Source organism: Polyergus mexicanus, unplaced genomic scaffold (assembly GCF_030449975.1).
Source record: "Polyergus mexicanus isolate NDT 795.1 unplaced genomic scaffold, iyPolMexi1.0 SCAF_70, whole genome shotgun sequence".
NCBI lineage: Eukaryota > Metazoa > Arthropoda > Insecta > Hymenoptera > Formicidae > Polyergus > Polyergus mexicanus.
Genome location: NW_027223390.1, coordinates 46,587 through 66,015, shown reverse-complemented (window position 1 = coordinate 66,015; position 19,429 = coordinate 46,587). Strand labels below are relative to the sequence as shown.

Here is a 19,429-nt window from a genome sequence, read left to right as displayed (position 1 = left end):
AAGCAGTGGTATCAACGCAGAGTACTACAAATGCGTGCGCATGCGATACGCGAAATATGTATTATGTATAGATAAAAATCATATTTCATTAACGCGTAAAATTACTCTGTGTCGAGCGGTTGCGATTCGGACTCGTAATTCGCCAATCGTACACCCGCCCGCGATTCACCCTCGTCGACCGTCGCCGGTTCGGCCTCGTCCTCCATCGGCTGCGATTTGGGCTCCTCGTCGATCGGCGATGCGACGACTCGCCTAACCTCGGGAACGGCGAAGTCGCGCTCGCTCTCGCGAAGCGGACCGATTAAGTCGAACCGTTTGGGGGCTCGCGCGACGTCGCGTCGGCGAGCGTCGCGCAACGCGCTATGAACGCTTTGCGCCTGTGCGAGCATAGTTCTCGTTCTAGTTATTAAATCGTAGAGCGATTCTCGCGCCGTTCTTATACAGCCCTCTATTTCTTGTCTAAAATACAAAAGTAAAAGTTAGTAAAAGTAAAAAGTTATTAAAAAGTTATTAAAACATTATAATTTATTATAATTTATTATAATTCCGATCGAATACTTACATTAAACGCGCGATATCTACGTCTCCGTTCAACTGAAAGGCGAGTCTAAACGAATCCGGACTATTCTCGATAACACCTTGCGCCTCCGCGCGCAAATCCGTGGCGAGGTCTCCCAGAACGTAGGACTTTATCGCGATTAAATCTCCGTTTACATTGATATAATCGGCCGCGTTAATTATCTGTTTGATTCGTTCCATATCGAACAGTTCGCGACCGATTTTAACTCTCGCCACTTCGCGCTCCACCGTTTCACGCTTTGCTATCTCGCGAGCGAGAATACTTTGACGCTTCTCGAAACGATCTCGCGTTTTATAAAAATCGACGCGCGGATGTCGCGGTACGATTTATCGATCGCGCCGCGTCTTCCTTCCGCGACCGCTCCGTCGCCGGAAGGGGGTATCTCTACTCGCTCATCGAGTGTCCTTCTTAGGGGACAAACGAATAATAAAAATAGAAATAACAAAAAACATCCGTTAGATAACGCGCATTCCGAATACTCGGCGAACGATGAGATCATCGTCGCCGGAAGGGGGTATCTCTAATTTATCGTCGCCGGAAGGGGGTATCTCTAATCGCTCATCGAGTGTCCTTCTTAGAAGACAAACGAATAATAAAAATAGAAATAACAAAAAACATCCGTTAGATAACGCGCATCGTTGAAAGGGATATCTTTAATCGCTCATTGAGTGTCCTTCTTAGAGGACAAACGAATAATAAAAATAGAAATAACAAAAGAGGAACTCGAGCGTCCGCTAGATAACGCGCATTCCGAACGCTCGATGTCGAAAGAGGCGCGTTTCCGTAATCGAGGCGAATCGCGACTCTCCCTCGAACTAATCGTCGACGCGTTTCCCTCTCCCCCCACCCGCGTTATTTGTCGACGATAAAAATAGGCGTCTCGCGGAACGCGCGAATCAATCGCGCCCGATGGAGGATCGCTGTCGTCCGATAACGCGACGTCTCTGCGTCGCGCGCTATCGCTGTTTCAAGAATACTATCAATTGTCGGGAAACGGCGCATTAGACGCCGTTACGTTTCACCTTATGCGCAAACCGCGATGTGGTCTCGCGGACATTCCCGATCGCGCGTATAGCCCGATCGCGCGAAAATGGCCGAAGACGCGTCTCGCGTGGAATTTTCAGGTGGCTAGCGAGGAAATCTCGCGAACGGCCGAAACGGCGTTCGCGTTATGGGCGGCTAACTCGTCGCTAACCTTCGCGCGCGACCCGTTACGCCCCGATATATTGATATCGTATCGAACGGGCGCGCACACTTACGCGAATCGTCGGAACGTCGGTATTTGCCCGGCGGCCTTCGACGGTCCGGGAGGAGCCCTAGCTCACGCGTTCTTTCCCTCTGGAACGACCGACTTCACATCGGAGATACACGTCGACGATTCCGAACCGTGGCACGTGTATCTAAACAAGAATCCTCCCGACACGCATCACCTGCTACAAACATTAACGCACGAGATCGGCCACGCATTGAGTCTACAGCACAGCATGCGCAATGACTCTATAATGTTCCCGTATATACCCGACATCGAGAATCAATTTCCAGTTAAGCTGAGCATAGAAGACATTCTCGCTATACAGAATCTGTACGGATCTCACGACGACGGAAACTATCCGACGGCGATCCCCGCGACCACCGCGGCGCCCGCGACGACGAGCGTCGCGCCAACCGACCCAGCGCGCGCGGATCTCTGCGCATTGCGGCGCGTGGACGCCGCGCTGATAATGAATCATCGATTATATATAGCTAATCGCCGCAACGTATGGTCGGTCGACATGACCGAGAAACGCTACGGTAGACCCATGACACTCACGGATTACGCGACGTTTCTACCGGCGAATTTCACGCGCCTATCCGCCGCGTATCGAAGACCCTCGGGCGATCTCGCGCTATTCGCGAACGATTCGATCTACCTCGCCGAATATCCCAGTCTTAAGCTAAAATCGGGTTGGCCGAAATATCTCCACGATATCGGACTTCCCCGAAACGTTAAAATCAACGCAGCGATAAATACGCACACGGAACGAACCTACGCTATATACGACGATGATAAAGTTGCGGAAATCGACGAGTGTCACATGATAGTCGTTAGACACGCTCCATTAAAAGATATATTTCCCGGAATTCCGTCCGCGATAACGTCGGCCTTCCGATACATCGATGGTAATCTATATTTCTTCGCCAAACGTCAGTTCTACGCCTTCAACGAATTCACGAATATCGTAACCTCGGCGGGTCCTTTCGATCTACGCGCGCTCGGCATCGAGTCTCCTACGGATGGACTGCTAAGGCAATTGCGCGATCTCCTTAGTCGCATCTATCGCCTCCGCGACGCGACCGAAAAAGAGAAGATCGACGATGTGAACGACTAGAGCGATCCTACCGTTATTTTTTTAAAATAGAATATATAAGAGAAAGCGCGCGAAAGGGGAAGAAGCGATCTGTACGCGAGTATATAAAGACCATCCATCCGTTAAGCGCTTCATTATTGACGGAGAACACCGAAGCTAACGCGCGAGAAAGAACAAACGAGAAAGAACAAACGAGAAAGAACAACCGACGATGTACGCGACAATGGGGGGACAACCGCAGCAGCAACACTCATTCGACTATCGATCAAGGCTAACCGAGCGAGACCGCGAAGATAGCGCGGAATACGCTAAAAAAGCTAAAATGGACAATGGGTAAGACTATCAAACATTTATTCAAACTAATAATTCGCTAGCACCGTTTCTCTCATCGCTCGCATCTATTTTTAGACGAGATCGCGATCGGACGCCAAGACGCGACGCGGACGTCTCGATCGCGCGACCGCTCAGAATCTTAGGAAGACGCTATCCATTGACCAAAACCGCATATAAACATTTGGAAATCAGCGTTAACGTCAGCCGACCCTCTTTCATAGAAATCGTCCTCGGAGATTGTCACGGCAAAGAGATCTCGTTAATGCCGGATACGTGGAAGGAACTGCTCGATCTACGATCCACGCTTCTGTCGCACTTTCGCTCCGACGAGCGCGACGAGGCGCGCCCGACGCCGATACACATCGGACAGTTAACGCTACGATTCGGCAAACTCAACAATCTCCGAATACTCCGTCTCGAAACGCCTAAAGTTCGTCTGGCCGTATCAAAGAGCACCGTCGTAACTATATTAAATCTGGAACTTTGCGTCAACCGCATCGTTGCATCTTTAAGCGGTTTAACCGCGCGCGTGGACAACAAGCTGACTCGTTTCCTCGACATCGCGGCAGGCGCTCGCGATAAGGCGCTTATTCCCGCGATGATACGCGAAAGCGATAACTTCGACCGCAACGATTTGATCGATTGCGAGCTGCAAGCTCTGCTTTTCGGGGAATCGTGATACGCTTATCCGCGTACTCGTATTATCGTATTATTAATATATTAAAATTATTGTAAAAGAAAACAATAAAAACACTTCTCCTCTTTCGCTAGAACGACGAATGTCTCTTTATTCCACGACCTTTCGAAGATTCGCCATCTCGCTAAAGCGATAAGCGCGCTCGTATCGCCGCTAACGCGCGCCTCGAGAAGAGGAGAGCGACGAGGGACGCCCCTCCGTCCGCTCGACCGCCCACCGACGATCCCACGCCCCCCTCGACGCCGGGCGCCCGCTGTTCGCTCGCGGATCGCGCGCTAGAAGCGTCGCACGCGTCCCTAAAGAATCGCGATAGCGGATCGCGCGCTAGAAGCGGCGCGCGTCTTTAAAGAATCGCGATAGCGGATCGCGCGCTAGAAGCGGCGCGCGCCCCTAAAGAACGAGTCGCGTCAAGATCGAATCGGGAGGAACCGCCACCCCCCGAACGCCATCTCTCGAGCGCTCTCGGCGATTCGTACTCCCCGCTTCCCCCCGCCCCGCTTCCCCCCTCGCTCTACTTACCCCCTCATTCACCCGCCCAGCTCGAACTCCCCCCCGCGGGCGCCAACAAACTGCTCCGAAACTATCTCTCTCTCTTCCTCTCCAACGGTACCCTCTCTCTAACACTCATGACAAAGTGAGCCAAAAGCATCCTTACTATCCTACTCATGTGGTGTGCATAAAATATAAGATGTTGGGAAATCACGGAGCCACGTTTATGCCGGATGACGTCACGTCAGCATGAAATGGCCGGCGGGCCTTGGCGCGAGTGGTCAACTCATAACCATAATTTGCTAAATTAATAAATTCTAAACTAAGGTTGACTGGATTTGGATGCTTAATAACGATGAGTGCGAGAATAGTGCAAATGAGACTGGACGAATATCTTTAAGTGATCGCAATAATGCATGGATCTATGCCAACATTCATGCTGCCTTCCTTAAGCAATATTATTACTGCTGATACTTGAAGTAAATGGAGATACAACAATTGACGTAAGCAAAGATATCTGGAATTTAAACAATCTACCGTGAAAGGTAAGTTTTGAAATTGATATTAATTTCTCTCTATGCTGAATAAGTTGCTAAAGTGTAGTGAAGACGGCACGGATTAAGGATGTCTTTGGAGGGTTATTTGAATAAATTTATTTAATTAAGCTTTGGATTCTGCCATCAATCTGAAGTCTATGATTGATGAATTATATGGCAAGAGTCTAGATACCGTGCTTATTGTGCCGCTTGAAAGGACTTAGTCATTGGATGGACCATATGCATAGTTTATGTGGTCTGCTGTATTTGATTGTATATAAAGCTTGAGAAATGGAAATAAGATCTCCCTCTCTTAGTTAAATTGAGTGATCAAATGATGCATTAAATATGATTCAGTTCAGACATCTAAATCTACATGTTTTAATTCTATGTTAAGGGGATCCAACAGTGACGAGCGAACTCTGACGGGTTAGCGCCCTCATCTAAGCGTAACTAAAATTATCGATAATACCGACCGAAATTATCGATAATATCAATAATTTTAGTTCCGCTGTTACCGATAATATTTTTGCATGTTTTATGCATATTTGAAAGAGAATTGTGTTCAATATGATGAAATCGGACAACATTCGTGTATTTCTACTGCTCTATTGCCTCGCACGCATATCTAAGCGTATCTAAGCGTATAGATAACAGTATAACATAGACACGTGTCTGCCTTTATTGCATATTTGAACACAATTGCACACATTACTTATACATACATACATACATACAATGGCACAATACATATATATGTATTATAATATATAATAACAGTTATATTGCTAATCTTACATAACTATCGCATCCGGTTCAAAATATTGTAAAGCAACCAGCACATGTATATTGCCTCTGGAATACTTTTTACAATAACCAGCACACGTAAATCGCCTCTGGGATATTTTTTACAATAACCAGCACACGTAAATCGCCTCTGGGATATTTTTTACAATAACCAGCACACGTAAATCGCCTCTGGGATATTTTTCACAATAATCAGCACACATAAATCGCCTCTGGAATATTTTTTACAATAACCAGCACACGTAAATCGCCTCTGGAATATTTTTTACAATAACCAGCACACGTAAATCGCCTCTGAAATATTTTTTACAATAACCAGCACACGTAAATCGCCTCTAGGATATTTTTTACAATAACCAGCACACGCAAATCGCCCCTGGGATATATTTTTAACTAGAACGCTCATGCAAACCGCATCTGGTATGAAATATTTACAACCAGTTCACGAAAAGATCGCATATAGATAATATATAACACACATATAGTATGCTCGGATCAGAAAGAGGCGAACAGAGAAGAATGGGCAAAGAGAAAGAGGATATGAGTGTAAATGAGCAAGTGTCTATACAAGTGCCAAAAATAAGAAAAAAAGGAAATAGTTGGATCTTTCTCCGTAGCAATACTTTATGCTCACTAATATTTAGCGACTGATGTGAATTATTAATCGATATATCGTTGTACAGCCATTTCCTCGCTTACTCATTTCTATTCTCTCTCTCTCTCTCTCTTTCTTTTTTTTGCCCATGTCTGTCCATTTCTTTATAACAAAAATACTATATGAGTACTAAATACTATGTGCATCATATACATATAATGTGTATGTTCATGTATTGTAGTAATTCTAAATTCTATTTAAAGATTAATTTTATGTTACAACTTTTTATACAAATGTCTTTATGTTGTTTTCTATTTAGGAATTGCTTTAAAGATATAATCAAAAAATAAAAAAAGAAACTTGAAATATTACATTTTTATTTAATATTACATTATCATACTTATATTTTTGCGTAAACTGCACGGAAAAAAAATTCAATTATATCTAGCGACATATTAGTATATAGTATACATTAAAACAATTCCTTCTAGAATTATGGTATATAAATATACTAACCTTTTGACCCTTATTCTTTTTAAAGAAAGTCTGCGGGCAAAGCGAGGTAAGCGTTTCTCATTACATTTTCGCCCCATTATGTGAACACACTATAACTACACAAACACAACATTCGTTTTTTAAATTCGACGCGTTATAACGCGTTATAACGGTTGAGCACACTTTTGCGGTTATCTCTCGTTACGCGTATGTACACAACACGCGCGACTGAGACTGAGACTGATTGTGAGTACTGCCGCGCACTGATATTATCACATGTGCCTGGCTGTGTGCGTGTGAATAGTACAGTCGCCTTATTCCCCGATACGTACATCATACTTAAATACATGCATGCTACAAATATCGCGTAATAATAAAAACAAATGCGCATCTTTATAAACGAATATTCTGTAACCGAATAAAAAGTTATTTTCATATTGATTAAAATTAATTCGATACATAAAAACATTATTTATTAATATTTTACGACGTGTCATTTTAATCACAATAATGTAATTAATGCATTTAAATTATTTTCGGATATATAAAATGCGAAATACAGACATTTGATTTTCTATAGTAACATGACATATATATACAGGGTGTCCGGCGTCAACCGCATTACCGGTCATGTGCAGGTAGAGCAGGTGAAACCGAGAAGAAAAGTCCTGTACCAATTTTTTATATAACACTTAATAAAAGAGTTATTATTGAGTAAAGTCTGGCCAATCAGCGCCGATCTTTAGCCGGGCGCACGTCGGTGAACCGCGCGCCTGATAGTGTGCGCCGCTGCACACTTTACAGCGCGCAGCTCACTGACGTGCGCCCGGCTAAAGGTCGGCGCTGATTGGCCAGACTTTACTCAATAATAACTTTTATTAAGTGTTATAGAAAAAAAAGGTAAAGGACTTTTCTTTTCGATTTCATCTGCTCTACCTGCACACGACCGGTGATGCGATTGACGCCGGACACCCTGTATATATATATATATAAATTTTATATTAATTTATATATATTAATCTAACGTGATTATAGATAAAGGGAGCCTCACAAGCGAGACTTCGGAACTCTTCGATATTTGTCGTCTCACTTGCTCCTTCATTCTTTCTTACTTTCGCTTTTGTCGACTCTCCAGCATCGCGCGGGGATCTTTTCTTATCTACTATATATAAACATCTTATAAAATAAAAACTGAAACATTCATATTGTATTTTATTAGTATAAAAATAATTATAATGGATTAAAATGAGATTTTTGCGATTAAAATAACACCAAATATGACATAAATCGGATAATTTTAAATGAAATAAGTAATCATAATTTTAATAACATAATTGATTAAAAATAATCCGATTTATGTCATGTTTCGTGTCATTTTAATCGCAAGAATCTCATTAATCCATTATAATTATTTTTATACAGATGAAATGGAAAATACAAGTTTCACTTTTTATATAGAAGATGTTTATATTTTGTAGATAAGGAAAGATCCCCGACGCTGAAGAGTCGACAAAAGCGAGAGCGAGAAAGAATGAAGGAGTAAGTGAGTTGACAAACATGAAAGAGTTCCGAAGCCTCGCTCGCGTGACTCCTTTTATCTGTAATCTTTCACGTATATATGTCATCTTACTATAGAAAATAAAACTTTTGTATTTCGCATTTTATATATCTGAAAATAATTGTGTAGCCGCGCCTTCGAATTACACGTCCACATTAACAGAATTTATTTGTTTCGCCGATCGGAGAGATAGGACGTAAATGATTTGTCGGGTTTAGTTGGTTGAAAAGTGTTTATTCCTTTCGACACCAACTCCCGGACCGTCTTAGGTAATCGCACGCGACAGCAAGATATAATCGGACACGCGAATTATCGTTTTAACTAAAACTATACGAGCGTTAGACTTTCGGTGTGCTCCCGGTGAAGGCTTGCGACGAAGTGTCTTAACGAAAAATCTGCTCTGCGATCCACGTACAATAGTCCTGGTTGATACGGGTACTACAAAAAAGGAGGAATTTCGATCGTTCGGTTCAGAGAGCCAATCGGCTATCGACAACGAGGTGTTTGTCAGAATCGAACGATACGAAGAAACCGCAAAAACGGAATGAAAACAAGGCTTCGCACGTAACGTCTCGCTTTAGAACGTTCGAGAAACAAAATTAATAATATAATTTATAAAACGCTTACTTTCTTGAACATCCCGCTCGCCTCGTATACCGGGTAGGTTACGAAATAACTGGTTAAATCCTACCACCATAATCGATACACGGCATCTTAATGATAATTCTCGATCAGACGGTCCGAAGAGCTCTACAGCAAATTTTTCAACATACAATAATAGGAAAAGAGTACCGATAAAGATCGTTGGTGATTCAATCGAGATACATGAGTTAACTTAATCAGTAAATCTTAGCATAGGGTTATTTACATAGGCGTTCTTAGAATAGATATATGTACATATACAGAGCGTGACGATAATTAAAGTCAAACTTAATTATTAACGCATAAAGAAAACGCAAATTAATTTAAGAGCCAGTGTCACTTGATATCGGTAGCTGACAGATCTGCGTTATTGGTCGCTTTAGAGTGGTTTTGGCAGTACGCAATGTAACTACTCGGACATGCCCATCCGATCCCGGATGTACGTCTAATATTCGGGCAAGTTCCCATTTCGAAGGAGGTGCCAAATTATTTTTCAACAATACCAGCTCGTTAATTTTGAGCTCCGGTTTGTTTTCTCGCCATTTACGCCTTTGTTGCAATGTATGCAAATAATCAGAAGACCAAGAACGCCAGATCTGCTCTAAAATCGCTCGCACTTGCTGCCATCGAGACAGCCGATTCGAATCGATATCTAAAACAGATTCTTCAGGCGGGCTTACTAACGGGCGACCGACTAAAAAATGACCCGGAGTTAACGCGGAAAAGTCATTCGGATCATCATGTAACGCGGAAATCGGGCGGGAATTTAGGCAAGCCTCGATTTGACACAGCAGCGTAGCGAACTCGATCTGCGATAATGTTCGGGAACCAATCGCTCGTTTCAAATGAAACTTTAATCCTTTGACACCGGCTTCCCAAAGTCCGCCGAAATGCGGAGCAGAGGGAGGTATAAAATGCCATTTTATGTTATCATTAGCGATAGCGTCTTGTATTTGAGGGTCGGCGACAAGTCGCTGAAAGGTAGTGTTTAATTCGCGGTCCGCGCCTTGAAAATTAGTGCCGTTATCACTGTACATGTCGGATGGAAGACCGCGACGGCTTGCAAATCTCCGAAAGGCGGAGAGAAAACCGTTAGTAGCGTAATCATCTACGTATTCTAAATGGACAGCCTTTGTCGAGAGACAAATAAAAACGGCAACATAATATTTTTTGGATCGTTGACCGCGGCCGACTGACGGAATAATATTCATCGGCCCGGCGTAATCGACGCCTGTGTGCGAGAACGGAGCCGAAGGCGTGACGCGGGGCTGGGGGAGATTCCCCATCAGCTGTTGCGAGGTACGTGCGCGTTCGCGTACGCACTTTACACAATTACGTATAAGAGATTTTACACTGGTGCGCGCTGAAATTATCCAATAATTTTGGCGTAAAATTCTTAACATTAATTGAGTGCCTCCATGAAGAGAGGCTTTATGAGCTTGAGCGATTAATAAATCCGAAATCCGATGTTTCGGTAAAATTATAGGGTGCCGTTCATCATAACTGAGTGACGAATGGTCAATCCGCCCGCCAAGGCGAATTAATTTATCTTTCCCGAGAAAGGGATAAAGCGATAACAAAGAACTGGATCTTGGCAGTAAACTTTTATCGTTTAATGCTTGAATTTCGGATGGAAAATGACGTTGTTGCACGTAACGGAGCCAAAACAAGGAAGCTTCTTTGAGTTCGGCAGCGGACAAGCACGTCGTATTCACGTTCGTATCGGTCGCGCGACATTTTAGATTATTAATAAAACGTTGCACGCGTGCCATGACTCGAATTAACTTCTTCCATGTAGAGACTTCGTTCGGTAATTGCCACTCCAGAATATGTTGGGCATGACAAACGATCGTATTTCGCGTTTCGGTTTCGATTATCTGACGATCGGTCTCAAGTTGATCTTTTAATTTATCATGGATCGGCCACGCGGTAGAAGGGGAACGCAACCAGGCAGGGCCGGCCCACCAAAGTTCGAAATCGCGGAGTTCAGCGGGTGACAAACCTCGCGACGCGCAATCCGCTTGATTTTCTTTAGATGGGACGTGATTCCATTTAATCGACGGCAGCCGAGTTTGTACTTCCGATACACGATTCGCCACATAAGTAGTCCAGCTTGATGGATGGCCTCGTAACCATGCGAGCGCGACCGAAGAATCTGTCCATCCGTACATCGGAATATGCTGCAAATTTAACGATTTTTGCGCGAATTCTAGCAATCGAGTTAATAAGACTATGGCATTTAATTCTAGACGCGGCACGCTAATCGTTTTAATCGGCGCTACCTTTGATTTTGCGATTATTAAGACTACTGAAAACTCGCTGAGCGATCGGAGAATTCTTAAATAAACGACAGCGGTGTACGCGCGATTAGACGCGTCGGCGAACCCGTGCAACTCGATAGCCAAATTTTCCGGATGCATTCCAGTCCATCGCGGAATGCGAATTTCTTTTAAATTTATGAATTCCGCACAATATTTTTTCCAGGGCTCTAACAAGTCCGCCGCGATAGGAGAATCCCAATCGAGTTTTCTTAGCCACAGTTCTTGAATCATAATTTTCGCGGTGATTATTACCGAAGAAACCCATCCCAGTGGATCGAAGAATTTCGATAAATGATAGTATCAAACGTTTCGTATTCATATTGACCAAAGGTGACTCGATTTGAAAACGAAACGAATCTTCTCGTGCTATCCACTCAAGTCCGAGCACGAATGTACGAGCGATAGCGAGTTCATGCTCTCCCGGAGGAATGTCTGTTAATAATTCTATAGAATTGGCAGCCCATTTGCGTAAATGAAAACCGCCTCGCGCCATCAATTTCGTAAGCTGATCGCGACTTTCCTTTAGCGACGGAACTTCATCGGCGCCAAATAGAACGTCGTCGACGTAAATAAAATCTTGTACTATTGTTTGTGCTTTTGGAAAAGAATGACCTTCGTCGATAGCTAATTGATTGATAACGCGCATGGCTAAATACGGAGCTGGAGCAGTACCGTATGTAACTGTAAGCAATCGATAAGATTGTATCGGAGAATTAATATTAGATCGCCAAAAGATCCGTAAAAAATCGACATCGTCTCGATGAACGCGGATCTGTCGAAACATCTTTTCGATATCGGCGGTGTACACATAACGAAACTGACGCCAACGAAGGATAATTGAGGACAAATCGCGTTGTAATTTAGGCCCGGTCATTAAATGATTATTTAATGTAGAACCATTGCTCGTTTTGCACGACGCGTTAAATACTACGCGTAGTTTCGTCGTGCTGCTAGACTCGCGTAGTACCGGATGATGTGGTATATACACCGCTTGGTTAAGCGTCGGATTTTCGTCGGAGACAGATTCCATATGACCCATAGATTTATATTCATTTAAGAAAGAATGATAGGGTTTCGCGAGATCCGGATTTTTTCGTAGGCGTTGTTCTAATTTCGAATAAAGAAGCGCGGCAGTTTCGCGCGAAGATCCTATATCGAGCGGAGGGTTGGTTTTAAATGGTAACCGTATTATATAGCGGCCGTCTTCGGCACGCTGATGTGTTTCGATAAAATGTTGTTCGCATTTTTTATCTTCTTCCGACAGCTGAAGTTCGGAAGAAATTTCCTCGATCTCCCAAAATTTTTGAAGGAGAGAATCGAGCGAAGGAATTGTTACGCAATTTAATGAAGTCGCGGAACCGGTAATAGAATTAGAAGTGCCGGTAGGACCGGATAATATCCATCCTAAAGCAGTAAGCTGGGCCGTCGGAGTTCCGGTCGGACCATGTTTTACCTTTTGCTTTAATAACGATCCATATAAATCTGATCCGATAAGCAGATGGATCGGATGATTGCTAAACGGATCCGGATCCGCGAGAGATAATTTCCGTAAATGCGGCCAATAATCTACGGTTTTAGTCCTTGAGCCAGCGTATGACGTAATTTTTTGATATACGAAAGCAGTCAAAGAAAAGATTGAGGAACCTCGCCCATTACAAGACTCGAGAGTAAGAGACACCTGAGATTTCGCTACGCCACTATATCGTTCGCCGAAACACTGTACGTGGAGGCTCGCGCGAGAACGTTTCGTGCGCATAGTTTGACACAACGATTCCGAGATAAAGCTAACAGCCGAGCCTTGATCTAACAACGCACGAACTTTAAATTTACGTCCTTCGATGGTACGAAGTATTACCCATGCGGTGGCTAGTAACACGTTCGGCGGATTTTTCAGCGGCGAATGAATCGTTTGAACGGAAGCGACGGCGGTCTCGTTCTTTATCTCAGGGGCGGCTGAGCCGCTCGGTTGAGCGTTAAGCGTTTTGTTTTCAGAAACAGAATTTTCACTAATCTTCTGTACTGGTATAGTCGAGTCACGATGCAAGAGCGTATGATGTGCTCGTTGGCACAAATTACAGCGTTTCTTACTCTTGCAAGAGGTCGGGAAATGGCCGACCTTTAAACAATTAAAGCAACATTTGTGCGATTTGAGAAACTGAGTTCTCTGTTCGACGGATTTACGCTTAAACTCGTCGCATAACATCAAATTATGATTGCCGGAACAATTCAAACATTTTTCGGTGGCTACGTTATTCACCGAGGCCCGATTAGAGCCTTTATTTTTATGAGACGAAGTATCGGCATTTAACTTAGAATGATCGGTTAGTCCTCGAATTCGCAGCGTCATAAAATCTCGAATCTCTTCATACGTCGGAGATGCGGTTGATTTACCGCGTTGCAGATTCCACTCATTACGTGTGCGTGGACTAAATTTTTGCGAAACAATATAGACTAATAAGTCATCCCATTTTTCAACAGGTCTGCCTAAATTTGTTAACGCGGCTAATGACGCGGCAACGGTATCGCGTAAACCTTTGAGTTCGACAGCGGATTCCGTTTTCATAATAGGCAAATCAGCGAAAGCATGAATATGCGCATGAATAATCGCGTTTTGATTATCGTACTCTTCGATAAGTAATTTCCACGCACCATCGTAATTTGTGTCTGCAATTTTAACATGATTAATTAATACAGCGGCTTCGCCCGTGACACTGGCTTTTAAATAATGTAATTTCTGCGTATTCGACAGCGATTCTTTCGAGGCGACGAGCGATTCGAATATGCCGCGGAAGTTTTCCCATTCCGCGAAATTGCCGGAAAATTTCGGCAACGGGATTCGTGGTAATTGCAATGAAACCGCACCAGACAATTCGCGAGAAGAAATGTCGCTTACCGATGATGCCGCAGTCGGGTCGCACCGAGAGAATTTACCTATCACGTCTGCGAGGTAGTCCGCCGCTTCGTGGTAGACGTCCTCGGCCGTAAAGAATTCCTCCTCGGTGAAGTATTGGACTGTACGCTGTTCGTCGGCCGTTGCTATTTGCTGAAGCTGGACGTTGAGACGTTGACACCTTTCCCATAATGTCTCCAAGGCGTCCAGTCGACTCTTCGCCTTGTATTGCGTGACGTTGGCCTTGCCCATTTTCTTAAAGTTGGGGAACACTCGCTTCATCGAGCTTATTGTAATAGATTGCTCGATGAGGAGGCCCTGCAGCGAGTCCGTCATGACGGTAGGCAGATAAGATGAAGCCTTTCAGCAACAATTCACCACCTGGTGGTTGTAGAGATGCTGAAGCGTGACGACTGGTCCGTCGCACGCGTATGTGCGAAGACGCACGATAATTTTCACTTAACAGTGCGGCGCGCTAAAGCGTGCGACAACTATGTGTAACTGCGGATTACGCAGGTCGCACTCTGAGGTGCGGAGTGCTAAAGAGCACAAAGATTGCACTTAAGCTGTGCAAAGCGCTAAGAAGCGCGAGATTTGCGCGGCACTGCGGATTACGCAGGACGCACTTTGAGGTGCGGAGTGCTAAAGAGCACAAAGATTGCACTTAAGGGGATCCAATATTACCGACAGAACGCGAATATTCTTTATTTTGCAAAATCTTTTTGTTGATTATAGATATCAACAAATCCTTTTCCACAATTAAGGTACACATAATAACGGAGTGCGGAGTTTAACATTTCATATGAAAAATTAAAAAAAATGAGAAAATTACAGTTTTATTATCGGCTTCTGCGTCAACATTTACTTAATATAACAAATGTGTAATCTACACGTGCCTAATCAGTAAACTCCGCACTCGGCATTTTATCAAAGAGTATAAGTGAACTTAGAGAAGTGAGTTTAGAAGCTTTATAAAAAAGATTTTGCAAAATAAAATTTTGGTGCATATGTGTGTGTGCGAGATGGAGGCTCAAGAGTAAAACAGAGCAGTAGATTAGTTGCGTGATGTCGCGATAGACGGAGCTGTAATTTTACACGACAAGGACAGACATCATCGTACTACCTTTGTCTCTTTCATGCGTGTAGAGTAATATACATGTACGCACTAACATTATTGCAGTATCTTTTTTCTCTCGATCATACACTTGATACGCTCTGTCTCTTTCTAATCGCTCGCTCGCTATGGACTACGTATCGCTTAGCTTCATGCTCCTCGCATATTCACTTACGCGTTCACTCGCGCTTCTCTCTCTCTCTCTCTCTCTCTCTCTTTCCTTCTGCTCGTTCATTATTGTATATTGTATTCTTTTATTCTCATTATTATATTCTTTTATTTGCTCAATTTTTATTCTTTCTATTCTCGTCTCCCTACATGAAAATAAATAAATTTATTTATTTATGTTTATTTGATACATCATAAATGAGATACACAAATTATTTTCTTTTTCTATTTAACTATAGTTAAATACAACACATGTACATACAAAAATACACATAATTAAATACTTTTTCTATTTATGACATACACAATATCTCATTTATGTTGTATAAAATAAAGACGAATAAATTAATGTATTATTATGTAGGAAGACGAGAATATAGAAAGAATAAAAGTCGAAGAAATAAAAGAATATAATAATGGGGATGAAAGAATACAATAAAGAACGAGGAGCAAGCGAGATGACAAACATCAAAGAGTTCCGAAGTTTCGTTCGCGAGGCTCTCTTTAACTATAATATCTCGGGTTACATATCGTTCGTAAAATTTCTGTTTTTCGTATTTTATCGATATCAAAATAATTCTAATAGATTAATGAGATTCTTACGATTAAAATAATACTAAACATGACATAAATTGGATAATTTTTAATCAATTATGTTATTAAAATTATGATTACTTATTTCATTTAAAATAATCGGATTTATATCGTATTTGGTGTCATTTTAATCGCAAAAATGTAATTAATCCATTACAATTATTTTCAGATATATAAAATGCGAAATACAAAAGTTTTATTTTCTATAATAAGATGACATATATACGTGAAAGATTACAGATAAAAGGAGTCACGCGAGCGAGGCTTCGGAACTCTTCCATGTTTGTCATCTCACTTACTCCTTCATTCTTTCTCGCTCTCGCTTTTGTCGACTCTTCAGCGTCGGGGATCTTTCCTTATCTACAAAATATAAACATCTTCTAAATAAAAAGTGAAACTTGTATTTTCCATTTCATCTGTATAAAAATAATTATAATGGATTAATGAGATTCTTGCGATTAAAATGACACGAAACATGACATAAATCGGATTATTTTTAATCAATTATGTTATTAAAATTATGATTACTTATTTCATTTAAAATTATCCGATTTATGTCATATTTGGTGTTATTTTAATCGCAAAAATCTCATTAATCCATTATAATTATTTTTATACTAATAAACTACAATATGAAAGTTTCAGTTTTTATTTTATAAGATGTTTATATAAGGAAAGATCCCCGCGCGATGCTGGAGAGTCGACAAAAGCAATAGCGAGAAAGAATGAAGGAGCAAGCGAGACGACAAATATCGAAGAGTTCCGAAGTCTCGCTCGTGAGGCTCCCTTTATCTATAATCTTTCACGTTAGATTAATATATATAAATTATTATAAAATTTATATATATATACAGGGTGTCCGGCGTCAATCGCATCACCGGTCGTGTGCAGGTAGAGCAGATGAAATCGAGAAGAAAAGTCCTTTACCTTTTTTTTTCTATAACACTTAATAAAAGAGTTATTATTGAGTAAAGTCTGGCCAATCAGCGCCGACCTTTAGCCGGGCGCACGTCAGTGAGCCGCGCGCTGTGAAGTGTGCAGCGGCGTACACTATCAAGCGCGCGGTTCACCGACATGCGCCCGGCTAAAGATTGGCGCTGATTGGCCAGACTTTACTCAATAATAACTCTTTTATTAAGTATTATATAAAAAATTGGTATAGGACTTTTCTTCTCGGTTTCACCTGCTCTACCTGCACATGACCGGTGATGCGGTTGACGCCGGACACCCTGTATATATATGTCATGTTACTATAGAAAATCAAATGTCTGTATTTCGCATTTTATATATCCGAAAATAATTTAAATGCATTAATTACATTATTGTGATTAACATGACATGTCGTAAAATATTAATAAATAATGTTTTTATGTATCGAATTAATTTCAATCAATATGAAAATAATTTTTTATTCGGTTACAGAATATTCGTTTATAAAGATGCGCATTTGTTTTTATTATTACGCGATATTTGTAGCATGCATGTATCTAAGTATGTATGTACGTATCGGGGAATAAGGCGACTGTACTATTCACACGCACACAGCCAGGCACATGCGATAATATCAGTGCGCGGCAGTACTCAGTCTCAGTCTCAGTCGCGCGTGTTGTGTACATACGCGTAACGAGAGATAACCGCAAAAATGTGCTCAACCGTTATAACGCGTTATAACGCGTCGAATTTAAAAAACGAGTGTTGTGTTTATGTAGTCATAGTGTGTTCATATAATAGGGCGAAAATGTAATGAGAAACGCTTGCCTCGCTTTGCCCGCAGACTTTCTTTAAAAAGAATAAGAGTCAAAAGGTTAGTATATTTATATACCATAATTCTAGAAGGAATTGTTTTAATGTATAGTATATACTAATATGTCGCTAGATATAATTGAATTTTTTTTCCGTGCAGTTTACACAAAAATATAAGTATGATAATGTAATATTATATAAAAATGTAATATTTCAAGTTTTTTTTTATTTTTTGATTATATCTTTAAAGCAATTCCTAAATAGAAAACAACATAAAGACCTTTGTATAAAAAAATTGTAACATAAAATTAATCTTTAAATAGAATTTAGAATTACTACAATACATGAACATACACATTATATGTATATGATGCACATAGTATTTAGTACTCATATAGTATTTTTGTTATTAAGAAATAGACAGACATGGGCAAAAAAAAGAAAGAGAGAGAGAGAGAGAGAATAGGAATGAGTAAGCGAGAGAATGGCTGTACAACGATATATCGATTAATAATTCACATCAGTCGCTAAATAGTGAGCATAAAGTATTGCTACGGAGAAAGATCCAACTATTTCCTTTTTTTTCTTACTTTTGGCACTTGTATAGACACTTGCTCACTTACACTCATATCCTCTTTCTCTTTGCCCATTCTTCTCTGTCCGTCTCTTTCTGATCCGAGCATACTATGTGTGTTATATATTATCTATATGCGATTTTTTCGTGAACTGGTTGTAAATATTTCATACCAGATGCGGTTTGCATGTGCGCTCTAAATATTGCCGAAATATTTGATCCCAGAAGCGATCTTTTCGTGAACTGGTTGTAAATATTTCATACCAGATGCGGTTTGCATGTGCGCTCTAAATATTGCCGAAATATTTGATCCCAGAAGCGATCTTTTCGTGAACTGGTTGTAAATATTTCATACTAAATGCGGTTTGCATGTGCGCTCTAAATATTGCCGAAATATTTGATCCCAGAAGCGATCTTTTCGTGAATTGGTTGTAAATATTTCATACCAGATGCGGTTTGCATGAGCGTTCTGGTTAAAAATATATCCCAGAGGCGATTTACGTGTGCTGGTTATTGTAAAAAATATCCCAGAGGCGATTTACGTGTGCTGGGTATTGTAAAAAATATCCCAGAGGCGATTTACGTGTGATGGTTATTGTAAAAAATATCCCAGAGGCGACTTACGTGTGCTGGGTATTGTAAAAAATATCCCAGAGGCGATTTACGTGTGCTGGTTATTGTAAAAAATATCCCAGAGGCGATTTACGTGTGCTGGGTATTGTAAAAAATATCCCAGAGGCGATTTACGTGTGCTGGTTATTGTAAAAAATATCCCAGAGGCGATTTACGTGTGCTGATTATTGTAAAAAATATCCCAGAGGCGATTTACGTGTGCTGGGTATTGTAAAAAATATCCCAGAGGCGATTTACGTGTGCTGGTTATTGTAAAAAATATCCCAGAGGCGATTTACGTGTGCTGGTTATTGTAAAAAATATCCCAGAGGC

The 19,429-nt window shown here is 41.6% G+C and overlaps 3 protein-coding genes across 3 annotated transcripts; 2 read left to right on the top strand and 1 right to left on the bottom strand.

The window, feature by feature from the left end:
- The first annotated feature begins 1,605 nt into the window (after nt 1-1,605).
- Nucleotides 1,606-2,949, top strand: LOC138944002 (stromelysin-2-like). Its single transcript, XM_070314895.1, has one exon. The coding sequence runs from the start codon at nt 1,606-1,608 to the stop codon at nt 2,947-2,949; it is 1,344 nt and encodes a 447-aa protein (XP_070170996.1).
- Nucleotides 2,950-3,139: 190 nt separating this feature from the next.
- LOC138944001 (uncharacterized) lies at nt 3,140-3,940 on the top strand. The gene is made up of 2 exons (XM_070314894.1): nt 3,140-3,261; nt 3,337-3,940. The coding sequence occupies exons 1-2, from the start codon at nt 3,140-3,142 to the stop codon at nt 3,938-3,940; spliced, it is 726 nt and encodes a 241-aa protein (XP_070170995.1).
- A 5,463-nt stretch (nt 3,941-9,403) lies between these two features.
- LOC138944000 (uncharacterized) lies at nt 9,404-14,627 on the bottom strand. Its single transcript, XM_070314893.1, has 3 exons — nt 14,333-14,627; nt 11,466-13,852; nt 9,404-11,362 (listed from the first exon to the last, which is right to left on the bottom strand). The coding sequence occupies exons 1-3, from the start codon at nt 14,625-14,627 to the stop codon at nt 9,404-9,406; spliced, it is 4,641 nt and encodes a 1,546-aa protein (XP_070170994.1).
- Nucleotides 14,628-19,429: the final 4,802 nt, after the last annotated feature.